General features: G+C 41.2%; 1 protein-coding gene across 3 annotated transcripts in view; it reads right to left on the reverse strand.

Moving 5' to 3' along the window:
* Positions 1-26,477, reverse strand: part of rnf130 (ring finger protein 130) — a 43,632-nt gene that overhangs the window by 921 nt on the left and 16,234 nt on the right. Inside the window, exons 3-9 of one of the 3 annotated variants that reach the window (XM_049029732.1) lie at positions 21,682-21,932; positions 18,738-18,809; positions 10,489-10,571; positions 8,322-8,418; positions 7,825-8,029; positions 4,935-5,028; positions 3,297-4,207 (exon numbers count right to left, since the gene is read on the reverse strand). In XM_049029732.1, coding sequence (XP_048885689.1) covers positions 4,192-4,207; positions 4,935-5,028; positions 7,825-8,029; positions 8,322-8,418; positions 10,489-10,571; positions 18,738-18,809; positions 21,682-21,932 — 818 coding nt within the window. In that variant the 3' untranslated portion in view covers positions 3,297-4,191. The other 2 variants (XM_049029733.1, XM_049029734.1) reach the window with 2 other exon arrangements.

Raw genomic sequence — 26,477 nt, forward strand, 5'->3', positions numbered from 1 at the left:
TTTTCAGCATTAGTGTATCCATGCAACTGATTAACTGGTAACCACCTGACAGAAATACCTTTGACAAACTCTCCATACCATATTACGTTTTACGTTCTATTAGCCCTTGCAATAGAAAATAACTCACATTTTTTTTATCAGTCATTGCCAGTTACTGGACACATCTTCTGTTCATACACACAGGCACTTATACACACGCAGTCAACTGGTTAAAAATTGTAAGGGTTACGATTTATGGGGTCAGTCATCCTTTGCTGTTACACAGGTACACAAAAATCATCAAATTGGAACTTAATGTAAAATTAAGTTCAATTGGAGCAAGCAAAATAACTACTTGTATAAGAATGAGCAAACTAACCTTTTTCAGATCCACAAATAAATTGACTTACCATAAAGAATGATTCATCTATTAATGATTATGTGTGTATGATTTTCAAGTCATGTAATGGAAAAAGTTAAACGAACTGACAGTGATGCATGGAATGACTTTTTCCACTTGAAACATATTTCTCTGTCATGCTGCTTACAACTAAACACATCTTGTTAAGCTCCTTTGAAACGGAGTTCAAAGTACTGCGGTGTATTTTGTACAGATAATGACACGCAAGATGGGCGCTTCATATATAATTATAAAGTTAGCACAGTAAACACAAAGACTTTTGGGACAAACGACAGCAAATGTTTCCAGGTATTTCATCACTCTGCAGTATGGTATCTTGACTTTTTTTTTTTTAATTGGGGGCTATGCATACGTGTCAATGGAAACTAAACAACTCTCCACCAAAAACAGGATTACTCCTGTGGGTAACTTAAGGTACAAGGGCAGGATGTGCTAGAGGAAGAAGGGCACCAGTGGCTCTACTATGTTCCTGTTCCATATGATAGTCAGATAACTTCCTGGTTGGTAGACCTGACATATTTGTCTGTCATACAATTATAGTGGGAAAAATAGGATGGGACTGCAGGAAGTGAAAACCTACATCAAAGTTCTTCAGGTTTCCCACTTTTGAATGAGTATGGCAGTGTAGTCACTTAGTCACTGCACGATGCTTCTTCACTGCTTACTGCTCTTTCCTCGGTCCTCATTATTTGCCTGTGAGCCCAGGGTTATGTCTCTAGAGTGCCACCTGGCCCGTGTGTGGTGACACAGCCATGTACCACGAATGGAGCACTTCTTCTTAGACTGAAGTTTTAGTCATTAGCTTCAAGGCCTTATGGAATCAGGAACACTTTGGTTTTCTGTTCTACACATGCATTATTTTTGAAGACAAAATCAGCTTAACAGGCTTGTATCGTTTTCTTCTCGCTCACTCTGAAACGGTAGGACATGGAAGGGCAACTTTGCAAAAAACCATTTAAACTAAAACTGCATCTCATGCCCAGATGGCTGGCTGGCTTATGTTTTATAAAATGGCAGGATCCGCTATGTGTTTATTTTCACAGAAGCTGTGGCAGATTGCTTGCATGAATAATTAATTCATTATTAATAATTTATCAGATTACCATTCTCTTTGCGACACAGTGTTACCATGGCAACAGAAGTAACCCCACCCAGTCATAGCATGGCATAGTTTTTCCCCAGATTGATTTATATGAAAATTCTGGCAAAAATGTCATGTGACTAATATCCTCACCCCATCCCCAGTGGACTTTCCAAGCCAGTCTCTTTAAAACTGAGACTATCTACCTAGACATAAGGCTCTCAAGGAAAATGAGTCTGGTACTACAGAGTAAGTCCTGTTTTGGGCCTCATGCTGACCGTTACACCCCAATAAATGTTCCTCACGTACCTTTCCAAGGTTACACTTGAACAAAGCACTAACTGAGGGGTAGCTGGTATTACACATTGCAGGGGTAAAGTTTCTGAGTTGCTGTTGGATCAGGATCAGATAGTACCAGCTGAAGGGGTGTTGGACTATTAATAAAAAATGCTGACATGCCCAGTAATTCCAAATATTCTCACTGGAGAATGTGGAACATCAGTCAGTCTTTCATGCTCAGAATCAGGGACAGAGACATGTATACAAAAGAACATTAAATGCCTCCTTCTACTCAAAAGTTCAGTGTACAAAGGTATGGGAGGAAAAAAAACAAGCAGTGCTTAAGGGGACGAAAAAATAAACTCAGGTGTATGTAGTTACATCATCCTACAAGAGGTCCCTTTACTGAAGCAGCTGGGTGCAGGCTGTGAGGAAGTGGTAGGCTCTGAGTACACAATAAATGTTTAATATAGAAAGACACGGATCGGATACAGAGGAGTAATGCTGTGCTTCGGGGATTCCTTTCAGCACAATTTCAGCTTCTGGATCTGAACCAGGCTCTTTAGGTCCAGGTCAATAGCTGTGGCTCCAGGTTCTGGGGCCTTTGTCTTTGAGCAGAGGCAAGAGGGACGGTGAGGTTGGTTATCCATTCACAGCAGACAAAAGCTTTGTAGCTCTGCACTATGAAGATAGCCAGCATAATTCCAATACTGTCAGCAGGTCAGTCACAGTAGTCCTATTTTGCTGTATGGCAATGTGGCTTTCAGAGCTTGGTTTTAAAAAAAAAAAAACACGGTTAGTTGACAATATTCACAAATGCAAAAGTTTGTAAATATACTGCTTGGCTATTAGTTGAGTACTGTAATTTTGTCTTAACTCCAGGCAGAATGAATGACACTTTTTGGAACAATAATAAAAAAAAACACCAACTGAGGAAGTAAAAGGGTCTTTTCATAATCCCATTGTGAAATGGATTTACAAGTCTTTCATAGTTCAAAGATAAATTAACCCCAGTAAAGGGACATGTTTATGATGAAGGTAGAAGGAATTCTGGGCTGCTTCCACTCCTGGTAACAGGGATGAAAGGTCATAGTACATTCTGCTGCAGTAGTAGGTCGTTGTTGAAGTTAGCATTGGTTGGTCACGTCCCCCACCCCCCCAATCCCCGCTGGGCTTGGAGTGGCGAGGACCTGGCCCGTGCAAGCCAAAGCCAAGGTGAGGAGAATCCTCATGATTTGTTCTCATCATACAGATCAAGTGAGGCCTGGAGATCGGGAAGCTCCATCTCACACACCACATTCCTTGGGGACAAAGAGTTCCGTCCAAAGAAATGGCCACCTGAAAGGAAAAACAGAATAGTGAAGTCAACCCACTGCCGACAGCACACATGTATTTGTATAATTTTATTTTACAATGAATACAATGCAAGAAGTTTTCTGACATGGCTGAGTCCTGACAAAAAAATTTATCAAGGTTAGCAAACTATTTCAACATTTAAATCCACTGAAATCCAAAAATAATGAAAGCAACACTGAATCGAAATTAAACATACATTTATTTTAAATGTAGCCATATTGACTTCATTGTAAAAACCAACAAAGTGATGAAACACAAAAAATAATCAATTTTTGGCAAGGCATTTTTACTGTACACCATACTTGACTAACAGGGCTTTCAGCTGACAGTTATAGTTATACCAGTTATAGCTGTCTGCTGTTATGAAGAAGAAAAGCTTATGATCAGGGATGGACACAACTGGTACGCAAGTACACATTCACCTTTAAAAATGATACGTGCGACAATCGATTGTTTGTAAGTGTAAATGCGTACTTATTTTATGTGCATTTGTGCTGCTATGACAAGGAAAATACCTTACATTTTAACCTGTATACCATGAATGAAGTAGAGTTGGCATATAAAAATAAAAATGCATTATATTTTTCACATCAGCGAAAATGCACATAAAATAAGTACAGTTACCACAATCGATTGTTGCATGTATCGCTTTTAAAGGCGAATGAGTACTTGTGTACCAGTTATATCCATCCCTGCTTATGATTACTGTTTTAGGTGTCATTGCTTCTGCTGTTATATGAATTTGTAGGTGACCTCTAATGTTATCAGATATTGAAAATAAACTATAAGTCAAAACCTACTAAAAAATCTCTACTTGAAACCAGGAGTATGTTACAAATCAAAACTGAAGCGCAACAATGTATTGCAAAGGGAGCTTTATGTACAAAATGCATGAAACAAGTGATAAGTATTCCAAGACAAACCAGAAACTTAAAAAAAAAAATAATAATAAAAAAATCCAGAATAAATACACAAAAATTAGCACAAACATGTTTACAAAAGCCTTTAAAAATATGAGAAAGAAAGGAGAGATCCTGGAGCGTGTAAGGCTGGTATAGGTGGAGCGGCAAGCTCTTCAATCGCACTCCACGCTAGGAGAGAGAGGACAGAACACACTTGAGCGGGTTTGCTGGTGTTCAAAATTAATATCACATTTTAAGGTGTTAGCAGTTTGTGCCTTCTGTGTTATTTTACACCAACGCATAGTATCAGGTTAGATGTGAACAGGCAGTCCCAGGAGTTAAGAACATCCGACTTAGACAACTCGTACTTATGAACAGGCTGCCATAAAGCCTATTATATCAAAATTTTTACGTTACATATAATGATTTCTAATCACACACTACTTTGTGATGCTCATGAAAGCACTGTGTGGCTTTGGCAGTTTGTCAACTCAAGGTTCAGTACTGTGTAGAGTTACTTTTATTTTTACTATGATCGTGTATTGTATTATTGTGCTTAATATGTTTTACTATATTTGGAAGTGTTTTAAAAGTGTTTTATATGCACCAAAAGGTAAAATATATACTATATAATCAAACACTTCACCCACTGACACTAAATAAGAACTGCATGTACCTGTTTCGGCTTACCCACAAACTCAACTTAAAGACTTAGGGAATGGCTCTCGTTCGTACACTGTGGGCTGCCTGTATTGTTGTTCTAGCAAAGCCCATGTGGAGAAGTGTCTTTGAACTTGTGACTCAACCAAGAAATTTTGTGGCAACAGGTGACAGGAACTAATTCAGGGTTAGGCAAGCCACGGCCTACGGTTGGCTGGCTTCTCTGTAGCGAGGAGAGAAATGGACGAGTACTCACTCGCTGAAGGACAGGCTGACGGTGGCTTTGATGATCATGTAGCAGAGGGTGAGAGCGCTGAGTAGGCCGAAACTTGCAATGATAAACCACTCCTCTGTCAACAAAGGAAAGCAGGAAGTCATGCAGTGGGGTCCGCTGGAGGTGCAGCTGGTAAGGACACCCTTTAAAGTTACCCGACAGGCAGGAGAGCGTGGAAACAGGAAGTAGGAAGAAGGGTCCTTGGTGTCCAATGTTAGAGCTGAGTAAGAAGGGCAAGGGCAGCACCTCAAAAAGCTCAAAGAACAATGCAAGAAGCTGAACATGTGTGCATCTACGTAGCAGAGATACGCCGGCAGGACAAGTAAATGCAAACACAACCAAGATGGGTGGGATAAGTAAAGCTACATACAAGTGAGATACCAAAGATGCAGAAAAAACAAATGCACTTGTGCATGTCCAAGACATTGGAAGGACAGGTGAGAGAAAAGATCCACATGGCCAGATTGACAGAGGCAGAGGGGCTTGTGTGGTCTGTCAGGCTGTGCTTCAGGACAGGAGGAAATGAAGATCATAAGGCAGAACTTAGTGCTTCAAGAAAAAATCCAAAAAGCCAAGGAAACAAAAAAGGAAAAAGGGATTCCGTCGTTTCTTAAAATTTTCATTCCTAGTGACCAGTTCAGAGTTGGCTTATACGCCTAAGAGAGGACTGGAGTTTCCAGTTAGTGTGTGTATCGCTCCATCATGCGGGTACACACTGTATTTTACAAGATGTGCTTGCACACACAAAGCAGGCCAGTCTGTAAGTGCAGCTATTTAATTCCCTCCTCAATCAGCTTCAGGAGTGGCTCCTTACGGTGATGGAAATATTGCCCATAATGCATTAACAGCAATCGCCTTCAAGATACTTTTCATTTTGGCCTTATAACAGCTGCACTATGTGCAAGAGAAATACAACAGAGGATGGATATTGGCAGAAGCGTGGCAGTGTGTCTATAATGTGCAGTGCTTTTGTTAGCATGGATAGTGGTTATGTGGTATATGTACTGTACTATAAGAATGCATGGTGTGTATATACACCAAACTTAGGATTATTACACAACAAACACTGGTTAAAATACTGTCACTTGTAGGGTGCAGAACAGTGATATAGAACTGTGCTCAGGGGTGCTATTATGATCCATGGGAATTTATTAGCAACCCCATGCCTACTGTTGCATCAAGGCAATAAAATCCACCTGACCCTGGATTTGGACATACTGCTTGTTGAAGGGGGTCAGCTGGATGGACTCAGGGTCTTTATATATCATCATCATATAACCCATCACTGAGGTGGAATGCAACAGTGGAACCCTGCAACAAACAACCATGGTAACTTAAATTAAAAAAGGCAGAAGTGTTTTGCCTCTTCATCTGTCATTAAATCCATTCCAATCTGCAATTATGGCCAAAGTCCATAATTAAAATATCTTCTTAAACCTCCCTCAGTTCATGTGTATTAAACCAGTGACAGAATACAATTAGGTACAGCAGAACATGAAGGCATACAAAACACAACTTACAGGGCACCACATAATACCTTTAAAATGTTCCATAAACATAATGAATGATTTAGAATACTCATAAAGGGCCGATGCTCTGCTTGAGGCATTATGAAAGTCTTATGCAGACATCTCCACAACATGTGTCACCTATTAACTTACGTTAAGTATTTATGAACATTTATATGCAGTATGTAAAGGTGGAAGGTAGAGCTTTTAAAACCGTTTTAATGGCTTCTTATACTACAGCTGTAAAAACTTCCCAAATCACAGAACAGCAATGATGGCCACAGAGGACTTTTTTTTTCAAGCATTGTGAAGTGTGGGTGTTCAGCACTCAGTTCTGTTGAGGTATTTCAGGACATTTCAACCCTTATGTTTGGAAACACTGGGCATATTAAAGTACACTGAACAAAACCAGACAACAGCTTACTCAGCTACCCTCAGGTTTTGATCAAAGGTCATTCAGCAACGCTTATGTAACAGTGATTGAACAGAGGCAAAAAAACAAAGAGCAAACAGAGATATTATCCTTGACAATGCAAATGAAAATGTATCCATTTTTTCTAAATTCTATTCTAAGAATGGGTTGAAACTGAATATAATTACAGTGAAAATGTTACTGTGAATTAATGAGGTACTTCTCAGTTGTTTACAGAATTATCAAAGCCTTTGGTTCCTGCCTGTGTTTTCCAATCACCTGACAAAGAAGGTAGACAGTAGATTACTAAATAATATCTGCAGCAATGGAAAAAAGATTAAAACATATTTATAGCCCACTTTGTATGGTGACATCAGTATCTCAATTAGAGATAACAGGGAATGTTTTGGGAGACTGATGAAATAAGAGCTTGGGGCCACTCAGTCCTGATCTTCCTGGCCACTACTAACCCTCCCTGCATGCTCACTCAGCTACTCATCTAGACACATCCAGCCTGTCGAGATGCCACCAGTTTGACCAACTTCTTAGTAACAATGTGGATTTAAACAACATTGATGTACGTGTGGGTGTGTTTGTTAAAGGAACCTCCTGAAAAGAAAAAAACACATATGATCGATGAAGGACACCCAACCAAGTGAAATTTTGTCTCTGGACTTCTCAGTTTCTCTGGACTTCACCTAAATGAATGTTGCACCCTCAGATATTGGCCTGTGGACAGAAAGCAGGGGTTGGCTGAACACCTTTGCCAACGGGATGAATGGACCAGGTGAATCAGGCCGAGTGCTAACTGAAAAAGCGTGAAGCAGGCTCTGAGGATGGACAGGAAGCAGGAACCAGGCTGTGGGCTAAGCATGTGCAAAGCTCACAGTTCACACTCAGTTGGCAAAGGTGACTCTGGAGCACAGTGGGTAAGTGGGGGAAGAGAGCTTACTGGTGACGGCGATGTTGATCTCTCCAGTCCGTGGTGTCAGCTCGCCCTCCGAAGGAATCTGGGATGTCCCAGTATGCCTCAGAGGCTCCAGACTGATGGAGTTTTCACTCGACAGGTCAGCCAATGCTGACCTCTGACTGGAAGTCTGACTCCTGACTATTCTTTCCATGTCGAAGGCCACATTGTCTACACATGGAAGGTTGGGCTAGAAACAGACACAAAACAATATTTCTGTAGTTTTCAGGGAGTGTAAACTGCATTCCTAGTGAATTCAAAATAATTTGAATTTTTTATTAAAGAAAAAATAAATACAACATGGGTCATACATGACAAAGAAAAAGGGAGGGGGCAATTCCCACTTTTAGTAGATGTATGCTGTGGTGGGTCCTATTTTACAACCTCTTCCATCCACCAGGTGGCAGCACGATACTAGGTGAGCAGTCCAGCACTATCACAGAAACAATAGATTTCACATGACATTTGTACATGTGGCTTACCATGATCCCAAGGGCCTTGAGGATGTTTAGCTTGCACATGGGGCAAGTGCAATGCTCATTCAGCCATGGGTCCACACAGATCTTGTGGAAGACATGTCTGCAGAGATAATAGGCAATGTCAGTCAGGACATACAGCACAATGCTGAGGCACATCTGGCACCTGCCCTCTCTTATCTCAGTTCTGTCCTGCAGCATTTCATAAATGAAAAAAAATGCTAAGTTCACTCAGTATGAGCAGGAGTTTCAGCAGAGTGGGGTGAAAGCAAGATGAAAGTACGAGAGATATGATAGCCACAACGGCAGAACAATACTTCATTGTTCCTTTGGAGGACTTAAGAGTGTCTGCCACTTCAGCTTGAAGACCATGCTATCTAACCAACAAAACCGCACATATCTGTGGATGCACCAAAGTATGCTGCACACAAATAAATAATAAATCTCCATAAAATCAAGTACAAAGCAGCCATGGAAATAAAGGCAACAACCATCAACAGCTTTACTACCTGGTCAAACTAGACCGTCTCCTCAATCCATAGCTTTGCTGAAAAACTACAAGACACACCCAACGACCTTTATCGGGCAGGTATAACTGCTGATCACTCCTCCCTGCTGACATGTAAGGACTCCTGCACAATCGTGGGTGTGAGACCAGCGCTAGCAAACCACTGGCCCCAGAGGCTCATTTGCGGCTTGGAGGGCAGCAAATGTCAGAATGGGTAGGGAGGTGGAGCGTGGAGCCGTCAGAAAGGGAAGGACTATCAGAAGAAGGCAGCGGTCTCCCACCACAGGGACCCTGTATAAGGGACTCCACTGTTCCCAGGGGTTACACGAGGACACTGGTATGTGCCCTTGAACACTTCAGAGATATGCAGCAGAGGTTATTTTATCTCATCAGCTTCTGAAAAATTAAGTGGCATTTGTTACAAAGACGGCAGCGATGGGAGAGAAGGAGCCAGAGCTGGTCCTGGCGGCAGCGATGAAGCACGCTGCAGCTCGGCGTGTACGTATATTGGTAAGTTCCACCGCTCACGCCATCTGACAGAGAGAGGCTTGGGGGTCACTTCACACAATGGCTGGAGAAGAAAGGCTCGTCTATCACTGGCCATTCATCTGGTTACAAACGCAGGCTAACATGTGCAGGCAAACTAAATGATTAATTGAGAACATTAAACAGTTGTCTGTTCTCATTGTTCATCAGGTAAATTCATGATAGTTCAGCGTCCCGCCATTAATCAACGTCACGGCAGCCCTGACAGACCAACCCAGAGCGAGGCTGATTCATGCCAGCAGGCCTTCAAGTTTGGTGTTAATCTTTCCCATAAATGAATACTTGGAGTACATTTGCTCCTCCAGGTTTCATCTATCTGAATTCCGTGTGAGACTTTTTGTCTGCGATGCCCCTCAGGCAGGGCGCACGCTCCTCTGACATGCTCCCAGGCAAGCCGACAGCTTTCTTTGAAACTCTCCAGGTCCTGTAGCACCATGCCATAGTCAGTCTCATTTGATTGCCACACTAACCTACCCTAATATTTGAGAGAGAGAGAGAGAGAGAGAGAGAGAGAGAGAGAGAGATAGGGGAGGGGAATCTCTGACCTTCACTCTTTTCCTCATAATGAGATGCAGAAGGTTGGTACAAGCAGTTGGCCTGCAGCCATCTAGGTAAGCTGGGTGTTAGGAAAAGTCAGGCAGGGGCATAGTGAACACTGAGGAACATCCTTGAGCTCATTGATGTCCAAGCCCCATCCAGCACCCACATGTGTTGAAATAGGTAAGTATTGATGATATATTATTCATAACAAAAAACTCCAAAAGTACTATAAGGGTCAACCTAAGGGCTGCTACGAGAGCTACTCTGGCCTTGGGAATAGAGGAGCATAAAGCAGGATATAACACAAGTGCTTCCCTTGAGATGAAACAGCTCGCCGTGTGACAAACAGCTGATAGGACAGCTAGAGGGCAGCAGCAGTGAAATATTCCTGAGAGTGAGATATCCATGACGGAGAGTATACCAAGCAACAGCTGTCATAGTAAAACATGTGCAGTAGGGCCCTCGCTGTCTGTATTGTGAGGGAGAGTACGGCAAAGAGCCCTGGTATTCCTCAGACTCGTCCACACATGACATCAGGTGATGGATGCCACTGCAAGGTGACAGCCCGGGGACACTCACTTGCAAGGCAATATGCGAACCACATCGTTGAGTTGGTATCCCTCGATGCAGACGGCGCAGTGGTTGAAGTCTGGGTCCGTCTCCTGGGAAAACAAATAAAACGGCCAAGAGGCCACCAGCTTAGCATACGATCGCAATCACATAAAAGACAAGAATTGAATAAAAGATTTATCATGCATCAAAATAAATTCAGACAGAAAGCTACACCCCATCATAAATACAACAGATATTCAAAAATACAAATCCCATGGACACCCACAGCCAGTCCGTGAAACAATTATGCTATGACACAACAGACTTGACCGGGATACTTTGTCTGATTCTTTTGATCAGTTTTGATGTGACTAATATTCAGAGATTCATAGACTATTTCACAAATCCAGAGCAGTCAAAGAAACAGTCTGTCTGGCAAAGGCCACACCAGTAGGACAGCCGCATCACAGGGACAACACCTACAAGACCCCCCATTTGGAAAGGTTCAGCAGCGACAGCGTTAAGAGCAGCACTGCTGTGTCAGCAGCTCGTTGCCGTGGCCAAGGCAGGTGGCGTGCTGCTCTCTTGGTCCCGTCAGTCACATCCGTGGGCGGGCTGGGTGCTCATCGGCAGGATCGATGTGGTGTTGTATTTATGGAACGCACATATCCGTGCAGCCATCTCTGCTGACAGAGGAAATCCAGCTACAAAGCCAAGGACGTCCTCGGTCCCACTGGAGGACGGGATTAGCCAACGGATCCAACATGGGAGGTGGGAACTGATGGGTCCAGAGTAAGGGCATGAAAATGATCAGAGGGATTAAAAATGTGTGTGTGATGACAGGTATGACCAGAAATGCTTGTATTATCTTGGATGTTTACAATATTGAGGTGTGGCTCTGTTTTGAGCTGCTGGCGTAGTTGTGGTTTTGGTGGTGTGGCCTGGTGTTCGTGGCAAATAGGGTGCTGGTGGTATTTGGGGTATTGATTATCTTTCATAAGGGCCTCTGGCTTTGAGCTCCCACACAGCCTCAACCCCAGTCATGCTCTGATGCAACTGTGCCCGCTCTCACTAACAAATCATTTCTGTCATTGCAGACATGGTCTTTTGTGTTAGTTTATACCATTTGTACCTCAGATGGCAACATGAAATAAGTGCACAAAGAACTTCGGGGACCAGACAGCCATCAGAAGACCACTTAACTTCATCATTACAAGATTGCATACACCACAGAGGCAAGATGAGCTACTGTTTATGATCTCCAAGAGCACCGTTTCCACGTGAACTCAGGTCACTGTGGTCATATATTACTGGATGGATGTGTACTTAAATATGTATACAGCCCTTTAACACACAAAATCTACACTTTTGATTAAGAACCAAACCATGAACAGAGCATCGATAATGCCCTGCATCACTCACCCTTTACACTTGGTAGTTCTATGAAGGATATGGTCACATGACTGACTTTTAGTGTGCACAATGGTGATCAGTTATGTTCCCTTCATGGTTAGGAACACAAAATAAATTGTTATGTAGTGACAATTGACGTTATGTTTAAACCTTAAGTGGTTTATAATCATTATCAGATGACATTATGCTAAAACAAACACAAAAGAACACAAATCTCTGCTCATTTTTGTCCCACTCAAGTTATTTGGTTCTCTTTCCAAGAGGGCCGCTTCAGTGACCTCTATTCTTGCTGCAACTAAGGTCAAATCAAAGCTATCACCTTTCAGGCCGGCTGCTTCCGAGCCACTGGTGCATCGACCGTGATTCAATACACCACGAATAAGATCCTTATGCAGGACTAGGACTGCGTAGCTTCTTTGCTACCACAAGTGAGAGAATATCTAATGAAGGTATTCATTTCAGTCAGTTCTCCACAGCTGGCTGCAGACGGTATACTCAGTACACTGGTAGTATCCTGGCAGTGGCATCAGCTGTTGACCAAATCAGCTTGCAGGAAACTACCAGCCAGTCTTCCCCCCTAGTGAGTAGCACGACTTGAAAACCACCGAGTGGAAACAATTGGCTCGGTTCTCAAGAACATGGCACAGACAGCTGGACCAGCAGGGGAAGACGGCCGGGCAAAGCATCAGCAGGTGTGTGGCTGCTAAACAGGCAGGTGACTAGTCCCACATCCCCGCCCCCCCCTCCACACACCCTTGCCCCCTCCCGGCCATGTTACAGCTTCCTGCTTAGAGTGACTCACTCTGACGGACGCCCCAAGACCAAGAGATTCAATTTCGGCAGCAAACTCCAAGGGTGATGTTTTATTCATAGCCAGCGCTTTTGACCTTGACCAGCCTTTAGAGAACCAAGAAAGCTGCTCTCATCGACAACCCACACTCTCATTTGATTAACCTCCACCTATCACTCCTATAGGGTGTGGGCAATATGAATAAATAATTTCCATTACTATCTATTTTGATGTACACGTGCTTGTTCCAGCATCACTGCAAACGTCCATTTAATATGACTCCTGTAGCCCATTACTCTCTCAGTTTGCATTGCATACATTTTAAATATCAGTGGAAAGGCTTCCACAAGACAGTAAAATGTGGCCATTAGGGGTGTAAGGGGACACAAAATTCATAGTTCGGTACATGCTTCAGTTTTGGGTTTACAGTTCAGTGCATTTTGGTACAACAGGGAAAACAAAATGTTTTAAAACAGTTTATTATTAAAACTGCAAACAAGCAGGAACAGTTGTAAGCCAATAGTAGGACAATGTGTCTGTCGACATGTCTGAATAGCAAAACCTAAGACATCTGCACACTAAAAAGCAAAACTAATAAAAATTCAAAAATAAGATTATGGCAGAAAAAATAAAAATTACTTTGATAACTGATTCATCATATGATAAGGCAATCAACAAAATCGATTAGTTGGGTCAAACACAAGGTTTAAAAAATGTGCAAATGCTTTATATAACAAAAAACATCAAAAAGTATTTCAGTCACAGTTCTAATAAAAATTGTAGAGAACCTACTTCTGATGTTCTGATGGGTTGCGCAACCCTCCACTGACAAATCCGCTGTCTCTGCAATATTTAGCTTGCTAAAATCATATTTAACCCATCAACACTAATGCTGCTAGGTGGGGACGTCATTATGTGCAATTTACACGGTAAACTGCAAAAATGTAAACAATCGATGACAAAATTTTATTTTTAAAATGATTTTTTTAAATCACAGATTATCGACATTATCGATTCATTGTTGTTCATGATAAACTAAATCCCAAGTTCTGCTATTGTGAATAGTTGCATATCTATAGCAGTAAAAACACCCCTATAACCATAGTTATCTTCTTCAGCCCGGCTTTAATGTCCTGGCAAAAGCACCTTACAGGGAGGTGGTTTTCTGCCTTGCCCCAGTCATATATATATAAAAAGAGATGAAATTACCTGAAATAAACTAAAGCCAAATAGAATTTGCCATCTACAAATAGTGCATGTCGAACAAGTCAGTGGTGTTGCTGCAAGTTGTCTCAGACACCAAGCTTCTGGTAACAAATGCGATTAGTGATTATTGTGATTATTGTGCATACAGACACTGTGATGACAATGCTGAAATGATATATCACGCAGTCCTAAAACTATTCTCTTTCTGCTGTTGGTATAATTTACTGGGAAACCAAAATGTTCATAAACTACTAATTTAAGTTATGTGAGATGGGCTTTCCAGCATTAGCCATAGCCAACTCATAGCCCCAATTAGCATAATGTTATCTGTGTTGAACATTTAGCCTACTTGTGGATTTAGGTAAGCCTCTGTCAAGATATGTATTAATTTATTGCGCGTCCCAATGCACAAATGATACAATTCCATCGTTACTGACCTAGTGGCCATAATATAGAAGAAATGGAATGGAATACACTGTATCCTGTAGCAGAAACAAGGTAACAAATCAATTTATAATATTTCATTCAGGTGTTACCAGTTGTGACACAAAATCCTGATTTTGAAACATTCGCTGAAATGACATTTACTGCCACTATAATTAAGAGAGTGGACCAACTCTGAACCGCCGTACTTGTATTACAATACAATAAACTTTAACAGTCATTACAATTGTCATTACAATAATTCCCTTTTTTATTTGCAGTCATGCATTTCAAATCAGCAACTTATTCCAAAGAGAAGCATCGACCTGCGCATTGCAACAAATAAAAATCATCAGGTTAATTCGTTGCAAACAGTGTCATTTAGGATGTTAAGCAAAACCAGAAGCAGCACTGGGCAAACATAACATTTATTTATAGTTTTGCAATCTGTAGGCTAAAACAAGCCAATAGTTTAACTAGTTCTGCTAGACTCAATCCAAGAAATTTCCAATAACCACTGCATCCCCAAGGCCATAAGCATACTCAATGACCCTTCTCATGCCTCCCAAGGCCTCTTCAACCCCCTCCCTTCTGGATGGGGACTCATTCTGACCAGCTTCACTGTATTCTGCAACAACTTCTTTTCTCATGCCAGATTTCTCAACAGACTTCTACCTCAGCACCCATGTGGAATTCCACTAAACCACAAAGATTGATAATTATTTATCAACCATCTGCACTAGTCACTTTCTGCATCAGTTGCTCTTAAAGGAACAACTGCTTTACATCAGGCTGGTGGTTAGCACTGTTGCCTCACACCTCTGGGACCCGGGTTCAAGTCTCCGCCTGGGTCACATGTGTGTGGAGTTTGCATGTTCTCCCCATGTCGTAATGGGGTTTCCTCCGGGTACTCTGGTTTCCCCCCCACAGTCCAAAAACATGCTGAGGATAATTGGAGTTGCTAAATTGCCCTTAGGTGTGCATGTGTGAGTGAATGGTGTGTGAGTGTGCCCTGCGATGGGCTGGCCCCCCCATCCTGGGTTGTTCCCTGCCTCGTGCCCATTGCTTCCGGGATAGGCTCTGGACCCCCCCGCAACCCAGTAGTATAAGCGGTTTGGAAAATGGATGGATGTATGGATTTCACACCATACCAGTAAGTAGGGCTATATTCATGGAAAGAATATATGGATAGTAAAACAGAATGAACAATCAAAATGTAAGAACTATATAATAATTCTAAAATGTTAGTAAAGATTACCACTATGTGTATCTCCAATATATGTTATGCACATTCAACTGTCACATAGCAATAACTGCAAGGTTTTAGTCAGCTGGGTTGAAACCATCAACGTTATGTGAAAAATCTGTCATATGAAACAAAACGTAAGATTTTGTATTTATTGTAATATAGTATTTATTCAACCTGTGCCATATTTATATATTTTATTGTTAAACATATTTATACTTTATTATTAAATCTGGCCAGCAGATCGATCTTTAATTTTTCACAGAATAACAAAACGATGTAATGTTTCATAATTTATGTGAATTAATATTTTACGTAAAATATCATATTTTCAGTAAATTCAATCCATGCTATTTTAAGGTTTTTTACGACAGTCTGTGTGCGTTAGTTTACTCTCGCTCGCTGTTTTACTGCTGTCCTTTTGAGGAACGTGCAATGATGCTAAAAACTGCTAAATACTGTCCGCCTCATGGTTTCTTCGCCACTCACGACACAATATTTTATTTATTCGACCTGCAACATATTTATACCTCAATATTAAATCTGGGCAGCAGATTGATCTTTAGTTTTTCACAGCATAAATAAAAACGATGTAACATTATTCCGCTAATAAGATGGCAAGTTGTTTCACTCCTGGCACCGTCAATATCAGACAAAACAACACTGGTTACAGATTGAATTTTCTGGATATACAGGTTTGGATGTGATAGCCCATCCCACTTTTGTTGACATCACAATGACAAATTCTGTGCCAAGCTTTTCTGGGGTGCTTTGTTGGAGCTGTTTTTTCTAGCCCGGGGCCATTTTTTTGTGGTGGAGGCACGTGGAACCAGTGCTGGATTGGGAAAATATCTGACAGCACGTTGGTGGAAACAAGGCATGTATATAAATACTTTGGATTGGACAGACATAAAATTAAGCAAAAGCAAGTTATTTGTCGGCACTGCTTTGTGTATACTGGCACAACTCATAGCAACACCACCAACTTATTTGACTGATTATTGGTAGATAACATGTTCCATTTGACTGTTTGGTAAACTTTCAGCTCCTTTATTGCTTTATAAATATTGCAATATTTATGGGAAAATAAACTAAATATCGCAATTTGAATTTTTCCATCATTCAACCCTACCTTATACTGTACATCACTGTATACACTCACTCTTCTTTCACTGCAAGCTGTACAGACGTACACATGTACATCATATTTGTTTGTTGTGTGTGTCTAACTTCTCATGTTCTATGTAAAGCCGTCTTTAAAGTCTTGGATATATGCTACTTACTTTCAACATATGCCTGCATACTTGGAAATGATAAAGTTTGACTATCAAAAGGCTTGTAGTTGCATGCCTACTTCACCTGCGGTCTCATTCTTTGCAGATGCACAGCCCAAACATGGTAAACTGCAAGGCAATTTCCTGTTCAGTTTGACTTACAATGCTTGCATCTCATAGTCATAAATACATTTATCGGTCTTACAATCTACTAGTGGTGTAACGGACTGTACTTTATTATATTTAAACTTGACAATTAATCGTGTGAAATACAGTTTTACTACTTGTTAAAGAAATAATACTATGGAAGTCCACAAAGAACATGCATTCAGGGCATGAAATTCATGTCTCACAACAGGGATGAATTCCCTTCTTGTGTGTAGCAAATGGGAGCAATGTTACACTTTTGGTGAGAATGCAATAAAATCTGTGTGGATTTAATAGCATTAGCCATGGCATTTTTAGTGGAATCTGCTCTGCTCCTTCTCTTGACAAACTGTTTGCATAGCTAATTACAACCTTTGTCTTCTTGACACAACTTTTGAAATGTTGTGATATCAAGATAACCTATGATCTGGAGAAAAAAAATGTTGAGATTACGAGAAAAATAAGCCATTATCTCAACATATGACAGATTAAGATAATGCCCACTATGGACTTCTGTACGATACAGAGTTGTAGTAAAAAGATATAGACAAATCAGTTGTGTGTTCAGATGAAGGGGCACGTTAAAAGTTCATTGCTTTCTTCCATGTTCTTCAAGTTCTTTAAGTAATAAATGGAAAGCAAAAGTTACATGTCTTCTTTTTTTTGCTGATCTGAAAAATGACCCAACCTGTGACTCAAAAACAGTGATATGATCCCAACTGCGAGTTTTGTGATTCATTGCACCCCTACAATTTTCAATAACAATTTATATTGTTCCGTGATGCCTGAGCCTTAATATTGCAGTACCTTGAACTTAAAATCCAGCCTTACAGCAAAGAAACTAATGTGAGCGATGGTGCATCTAATGTAGTCGTTAACTATCACTACGGAAATCCACCAACCAAACACACCAGGACAAAAGATAATGAGAAGCACCATAGAGCATCAAAAAAAGAAAAGGAAATGAATACAGCTGAAGAATTTAAAACTGTGCTATGAAATATATGTATATGAGAACAATCTCTTTTTTGAAACAGTTCTGCTAAGACAATTCCTTGTTACTGTTAGGATCGGTGCAGTTATGTCAATCTACAACGCAAGCGAGATTAACATGAAATCATCTTCCCCAAGTAGAATGTGACTGACTGCGATTATACCATGACGTCCATTTCCCTTCTAAGAAAGTGGGGTGTCATTAACCTGCCAATTATAAAAACATTTTTCACCTGTCAACCAGGGATTTGTCCCTGATGCCTGACCCAGCTGTGGAGATGACGCATAGGATTGGACCTACTTAGTTCTATGAGGACTCATAGCAAAATACAGCCAGAGCATAGAGCAGTATCTTCCAACACCAAGGGTAAGATAATCAAAGGAAAAAGTAAAATTGCCAGGAAATGAGAGCCTGGCATGTGACTTGTGTATGCAGGTTTGCATTATTCTGTTACCAGACCAGCCGACTAGAGCCGTTTGTAGAACAGGAACTTCAGTCATTTCAGTCACACCTGCAGGTGGGTACACTGTTATCAAGAACAAGAATCTCTACAAAATATTCAGGAATGTACCTTAACATTCCTTGACCCACATAATTGTACTTCTGCCCATTTCTGATATACATAAATTGATTATTAGCTAAACCACATTAAAACAGATAACCTGCCGTTTGAGTGTTGCTGAAATGTTTCTGAACAACCAATGAGCAGCAATACAGTCACTAGAGGTCACCTGAAGACTCCGTGTCTGAGCAGCGGCTGTAACAGTGGAGTGGTAATCATACCTTGTCACCTTTCTTCACTGTCCTGGTGGTCAATTTGCCGATGGCTTTTTTGGCGGCATCTCCAAGGCGACGCTGTCACAGCAGAGAAAAGGATACAAGTGAATACAGTTACAGTACTGAAGACAGTGTCTTTAAACATTTGTCTTAAAACACTTGTTTTTAAAAAGAGCTCATTTTCAATGATGTAACATTATAACACTTCTGGAAACCGCTGTTCCTTTGCCATTTGTATCTGCTGTTTGCTGTTATGTTGCTCTTTCGTTTTTAATATCTCTTCATTCTCCAAATGCTTATCCAATACAGGGTCGGTGGGCTGAATGCTATCCCAGTCAGCATGGTTCAGGGTAAAACCTTGGATGGGATGCCAGTCCTTTGCAGGAAACACACACACACACACACACACACACAGCAATTTAGAGATGCTATTTCCCTAACTGCATGTCTTTGGAGTGCAGTAGGAAACAGAATAACCTGGATGCAACATAGGAGGAATGTGTAAGCTCTACACACACAGCGGGCTTGGATCTGAATACTAAGCCTGGAGGTGTGAGGTAACAGCGATACTCAATGAGCCACCTAGTGAGTGCTGCCATTAGGAACATATTCTGATTGAACATATTCTGATTGAAATCTCCACTATCCTGTCTGGAGAATTTAATATTAAAAGAAATTAAAAAAATAAATAAAATAAATAAATAAATAAAAACACCAGGCTATGATTTCATCTCCTGATCATATGCAAGATCTAACAGCTCACATTGTAGGTCAGAATTATTAATTATTTGATTTTAATAATTCACTCGACTGTCCACTTTGATGGTCAAAATGTTTCTGCATCTCTCAAAAAGCAATCCTGCAGCTAGTTGAAAAATTCTGCACAGAATTAAATACCATAGTATCACCATGGCTGCAATGCAAGGCCAGGGAGCTGACACACTAGACTCTGATAGGGCAGCCTGCCATGGCATCAGCAGAGCTGGATTATTATTGGCTGGTCACAAAGATGTGACTCTCACACTTCCCTGTCGGCAGGAAGGCTGTCTAGTTTCACACATTCTGAGTGGGTCAATGCCATTTCCCACTTTGCTTAAACACTGGCAAAGAGGAATTTACTAGTAGTGATGCCACCACTGACTGCTGAAAAAAAACAAGCAATTAACAAGACTATATTACATGTTACATTGCTTTGGTGAGACTACAGTTAGTCTGTGACATTCAAGACGTTATGCACTTCAGATTTTCAACTTCAGACGTTTCAAAACACTGGTGGCGCCAGAACACACTATACAGCTCTATATTTTCTGATGCTGAGGAGAAGCTGGAAGAGATCTTGTATACAGATGCTCCTCTACTTACGAACTTTCAACTTACCAACTTTCAGAGATACGAACAAAGAGGACTGCAAGTCCAAATTGTGATTATATGGGCTCCCGTTTCCTGTCCGCACCAACAAATTTTTTTTTCTGTGCACCAATTCCGACTAGTATGACTTCTGGCCGCTACTCCCGCCATGCAGCAGCGTAGCGTGCGGACTCCCAGCATCCTAGTTATGTGTACTTGCGTATACCCTTAAAATGATGTTGAATGACAACTTACAAACATTTCAAGTTACGAACAGCCATGTGGAACGTATCTCATTCATAAGTAGAGAAGCGTCTGTACAAGTTATACACAGGTTCTTTTCAACTGGTACTAACTGGGGTCTTATGCTTCCTTTTGCAGTGGGCCACAAACATAAGGAAAGTATTGGCTTCAATCTACATTTAATTGAACAATATTGACTACAGAGCAAAAAGAGTGTATTTCTCGATGGCGAATAGTGAGCTGAGCACACCCTGTACTCTAGAGAGGTGCCAACAGAAGCTGTTTTAACAGCCGGAAATACATGCTGCCTCTTCGCAAATAACCACATAGCCTTTTCGTGTTTCAAAGACACTGAGTCACACCAGCAACGTGCAAGGTCAATGTCGCCTGTTGATGCAACCTCACGGCTAGTGCTGCTAACCAATGGCTCCCGTCCTTTGCCTCCCCACGCACGCTGCCAGACCCCTGGGCTGCGAGCTAAGCAGCAGGCACACAGACAGCGAGGGAAAGGGGTCAGGTGGTGTGTGAGAGATCCATGGTTTGTTAGCAAAACATACAAGGAACAACTGGAAGGCAGCACAGATAATGGCAGAAAAGGTCCAAAATGATAATTTATTGGGAGGCGTGGTGTTTCATTTGAAGAGAAAAGATGACACAATCTGCCTTCCAAGCTAACCAAAAACAAAAAAAAAGAAAAAAAAGAAAGATGCAGAACATCTCCACGGACCACAGCCCTGAACCAAAATTGGAAAAAAACATTACTGAAGTACGTCTCATGACCAGACAAAGACCCAATAACACAGATACATGGCCATACACCGACGGATGACGGGACAGGAAGGATTTCTATTTTTTTCTGGTGAGCACCATTGATTTATCACAGTAATGTAAAATGTTACAACAGTATGAATCACTCTAAAGCACATTTGGCAAAGAGAAACTATTGATCTTCACTTATAGCGTAATATAAAAGCTGCCTTTGGTGTGGGCTGTGTGCGAAGTGTTGACTAGTTGACCATGCCAGCAGAAGTGCAATCTTCACTTCTGACTTTGCTTCTGATCAGGATTTCCAGCACCCAGAGTCTGCATTGACACCCATATAACCTATTCTGAGTTATTAATTATTACTCCTGTGTTTAACAGATGGATTTCCCTGCAGCAACAGCCTACACCTTTCACTGTTTTGTGTTGTTTATTACAAAATGTTACATGCGGAGCACAATGGGTATGGGGCAAGTGCGGAATGTGGGTGGCTCTGTGAGGGGTCAGTTTGAGATGGACTGTTTAAGGCAGGAGAATAAACAGAGATGGGAGTTCTCTTTGGCAGAATAACAGAGGCGATTGCATCCCCACTGCTTACCTGACTGCGATCGCGGGCATTGGTGTAGCGGACCTTCTGGATAAAGTAGAAGATGAGCCAAGCAGACAAGATGATCATGAGGACAATAAAGGAGATGGAGACAAAGACCAGGGAACCGCGATTGATGTTCTTGGTAGGGCCACGTCCTCCAACCACGATGGTCACCAGCACGGTCAGGTTCTTCTCCAGTAAACTCAGGATTTCCTTCCCATAAGACTCTGCAATCATGACCGCTACGGTGTCGCCTGTGCCTGGAAGTGGAGGACAAAAGTTATAACATTAATAGCAACAGTTACAAAGACAACAAACACAGGAATACCTGGGTGGATAAGCTATAATTGTACTAATGTTTCCTTTTTCAGAGAAGAGCAGGAAGGTAGTAACAGTTAACGGCTGTTTACAGTTCTCTATATCTATGTGCACTGCTTTATAAAAACAGGCCGAGTCAGCAAGGGAGGACACTTTGGGACAGAGATGATGGAGATGGTGGAAGATAACGGAGACACTGGTGGAACATAAATAAGACCCTTCTGGTCTCCCAGGAATTGCCCTGTTCTCACTAATCGAATCCACTCAAAAGGTCAAAGGTGTGATTCAGCTAAACATGTTCTAGCTAAATACAAAGCAGTGCATGTCAAAAAGGTATGCCAGTGTTTGGAGTAGCTACAGAAAAAGCACTGCAGGTGCATGTCACAGGATATAGGATAGTGTTTGGAGAAGCAGTAGGACGAGAATTTCATGTTACAGCATATATTAAAATTTCACAAGGCTACTCGGAGGGAACTGAGCAGCACAGGGTATACTAGGGTCCACCGCTACTTTCACCTCTTAATTACGATAACAAAGACACTCCAGGAAACAATGCATCTTTATTTCTCACTCCTAGAGAAACACTTTCTTTCAGAAACCCCCACTAGACAGGGGTTCAGGGGTCTCCACTTTTCTACTGTAAAACTTGAATGTTAGGTATATAAATCAGTTGTGTCATATCAGTATAAGAACAGCACTTGTTAATAAATGCTATTAATAGTTGATATATTTCACTCATAAAACAGGTCATACACCATCTGATCATGAGTAGGTATATAAGGTCCATCTCAAGTATCTGACCTTTAATAGGTACCCCGGGAAATAGGTACCCCAACACTGCTTTGGAGACAAACAAAGACATGCCATGCATCTGACAGCAATAGCATTGGCTAACAACTCATGTATACAGGCTTTCAATTTTAAATACTAATTATTTATAAAGTTTATGTTTAATCTCCACCAGCCTCCTCATCACCACACATACTGACCATTTCCAAGATTCATTTAGAAGTGCATGGCTGTATGGGACTGAACTGATGATTCATTTCCAGCTATTCTACATTGCCTATCAGAGAACAGGACAGCACATTCTAACCCCCCCCCCACCCAAACATTCCCATACCCTCTAAAACATTCCCAAACATTCCCTAAAACCGTGTCAAATCACAAATGCCAATTGCAATACATTCCCTGATTGTACCACACCAAGGTTCCCAAAGCTGTTTGGTGTTCTGTACAATTACAGATCATTTAAATTCTGGTGTTTGGTAGGCAGCAGCCACGACTGGGGACAAAAACAATTGAATAACTTTCCAATGTTCAAACATCCTCTCATACAGTCTAATGTTTATTAAACATAACTAAAAGCCAACAGTATGTCTTTGAAGATAAACATTTTTCAAAACATATATTGCTGAAATTGCACTTACTTCAAGCAGTTTTGTGGTTTGTTTTAAAAACCTGCAACCCCTACGATTTATGATGAAATGTCAGACTGAACTGATGTAGCCAACACAAAGGAGGGTGTCAAGCATATTTCAAAATGTTGATTCCTCTTTCTCACTTTTTAACAAAAGTGTTTAAGAGAGCCATTTGCAATTTGCAGACATTGGTTAAGAACAAATATGCGTAAGACCACTCAATACACTTTACCCAACAGACCACTTACAAAAGGCATGAGCCTTTTTCAGTCGTGCATTATAGAGTAGTTCAAGCAGTCACATCCTTAGACTCCAAGCAACTTCAGCCTCAGATGAATAGTGACCAAATAAATTTTCAGGTGAGCCAATGCATATGCCACACAAATATATAAAAGGACAATGAGCTGGGTGAGATGTATTTCACTTTTTATTTAAATTAAACTCTCCAATGCAGCTCCTTGTTTTGATTCACATAAATTACGCTTCCACAGAGGTAAACAGCAATCCATTTTAATACCTATATGAAAATGAAAAGCACCCAGCACTATACAGACCTTCTTAACTACATAAAACAAATAAGCTAAAATATATGGTGTTAACTCAGCTTATGTTTCTTCTCAGCTGGAATGACTGTCATCTGAATGCACCCCACTCTTTTCTTATATTGTTATGTTTGTGTTTTTGAGCAAGTGTTCATTACCAAAAACCATTTCCTTCTGCAGTTTATCAAAACAGCAAAGGTGGAGAAGGGGGGGGAGGGCTTGTTTTTAATCTCTACCGTGGGTAGCACTCACTGGAATCATATCTGGGTCTGTTATATACATTTTCTGAGCATAGTAGATTTTAAATATGAAGATTTAGCAGTTAGCAGACAATGTGCATATGAATAATAAAAATTATAATGAGGTGCAATCCTTGATCAGGTCATTGGTGGGATTGTTTAAGTCTTAATCTGATTCAAATATTACCCCTATCTTAGTGATTATTTCATGGATAAACCTAGTAACCCTCTCCCCCTAAAGAAGATAAGAAAAAGGAATGGGTCAGAGCCATAAGATACTGCTCCCTTCAAAGAGCCGTTATTCCCATCACTAGAAAGGTTTGGCTCACTAAAAGGAGCCTGAATTCCCATCACTATAGTCTTCTGGAAAAGCTTTTCATAGTGTGCAGTCAATCACAAAACCAGGAGCCATCAGCCAATAGCATTTGCCGACAGAAACGGCTACGAGCTCAGCCTCAAAGTATAAAAACCACCCCATGTCAAAACTTGACAGTTTGAGTGATATTAAAATACATGAACAAGCAATTCATCTTTCTGTGCTCCTGAGTTTCACATTTGCGCTCACGAGTGAGATATTTACAGGCAAAATTTGAAAACTTTGCAGGGTTATATTTTACGTTATGTTTTATCGCTCTCTAGTTTGGACATTGATGTGATGCCATAGTTCTCAGGTTCCAAATATCAGAGAGAGTACAGCAGAGACAACTCAATGTACTAGTCTGTGTTCATTCTATGGTAAATGTTTCACAAGTCAGTTGGACCTGGAACTTGAATATCTGCTTGGCAAATACCCAAAGAACTCTGCACTTCATGGTATCACCTCTACACCAAAAACAAAGCATCATGGGAATGGAAAACTGCCATGGTGACTGCCCCGGAATACCTCTCCCCCAAAAATGAAGCAGGCTGGTCCTCCCAGTGGGGTGGCCTATCAGCAGGCCAGTCATCTACAGAGAGATAAAGGATGGATGAAGGTCGCCCGGTCCATGCCACGCAGCACTACCTTTACTTTAGCAGCCCAGAACAGTGTGAAAGTTTGGACACAGATACTCTGTACATAACCTATGAGATCTGGCATGAGCAAATACACACCTAGCATCAGCAACAAGAAGGTCAAAGGGTTTGGTGGACAAGGACAGTATATTAATGGAGCTCTCAAGTCTGATAACTTGAAGTATTATATGGACATGCACACAATCACAAAGTCTCAACAACTTTTATATCTGAAATATTACATGCCTTGAAAAATCATCATTGTTACAATAAAAGGGTATCTTTTATGCAACACTTAACACAGCGTAAGTTACTGAAATTCATTTATGAACTAACACACACAAGAGTTGACAGACCTACATGCAAACTCACACCCAGGACGTGGCAGGCTGTGCAACCTGCAGGTGCAGAGCTAAAGCAGCTGCAGAGCAACTGTAAGCCACAAGCCCTGTTATCGCTCCTTCAAACAGCAAATTGACTGTCTCGTGTTTTTTCACACACACACACACACACACACACACACACACACACACACACACACACACACACACACACACCTCATATTGTGAGCTGGTATATAAACTTAGAATCCCCATTGCTTGACTAACAGACTTTACATAAATTTCCAGAGAGATTCCAGTGACACCCTCTTCTACATCTACCTACTTTGTTTGGTGAACACCTGGAGTATGCTCTGTGACAGCAAACTGCTACACAACGCATCATATGGTTTAACAAGTGTGAGACAGAGTAGGGCTAGGCTGTTGTCAGAGTGGGAGCACTGCAAAAATAAAAACACACCCAGGTAGATATTTCATTCACCAGTACATGGAAGAGTGTGTGAGCTTCAGCTGATTGGTGAGCAAAAGCCAGCCGTACTGACAGTTTGCATCATGCTGGTCAACAATGCTCAAACAGCCCTGCATTTCAATAAAGGCCTATTCTGCCCCCCAGGAGATGATTAATCCCATTAAAGTTTCTATGCCTCAAATATATTTTTCCCACAACAGTAACGATATTTTACAAAAGCATAAATAACCCACCGAGGAAGTCCACCCATCCATCCATTAATCCATCCATCGATCTCCCATACCTGCTTGTGCTATGCAGGTCAGGGGGAGGTGAGACACTCAAACCCTGGTCCCAGAGGTGTAAGGCAACAGCGCTAACCACTGCACCAACATATCACCAAGGACCTACAAGACAGAATGTGGAGCTGCTTGAATTTGACCACAAAAATAACCTGATGAATCACGCACAGCTTTGTTGTATTTTTAGTTGCCCCCAAACAA

Source organism: Brienomyrus brachyistius, chromosome 10 (assembly GCF_023856365.1).
Source record: "Brienomyrus brachyistius isolate T26 chromosome 10, BBRACH_0.4, whole genome shotgun sequence".
Taxonomy (NCBI): domain Eukaryota; kingdom Metazoa; phylum Chordata; class Actinopteri; order Osteoglossiformes; family Mormyridae; genus Brienomyrus; species Brienomyrus brachyistius.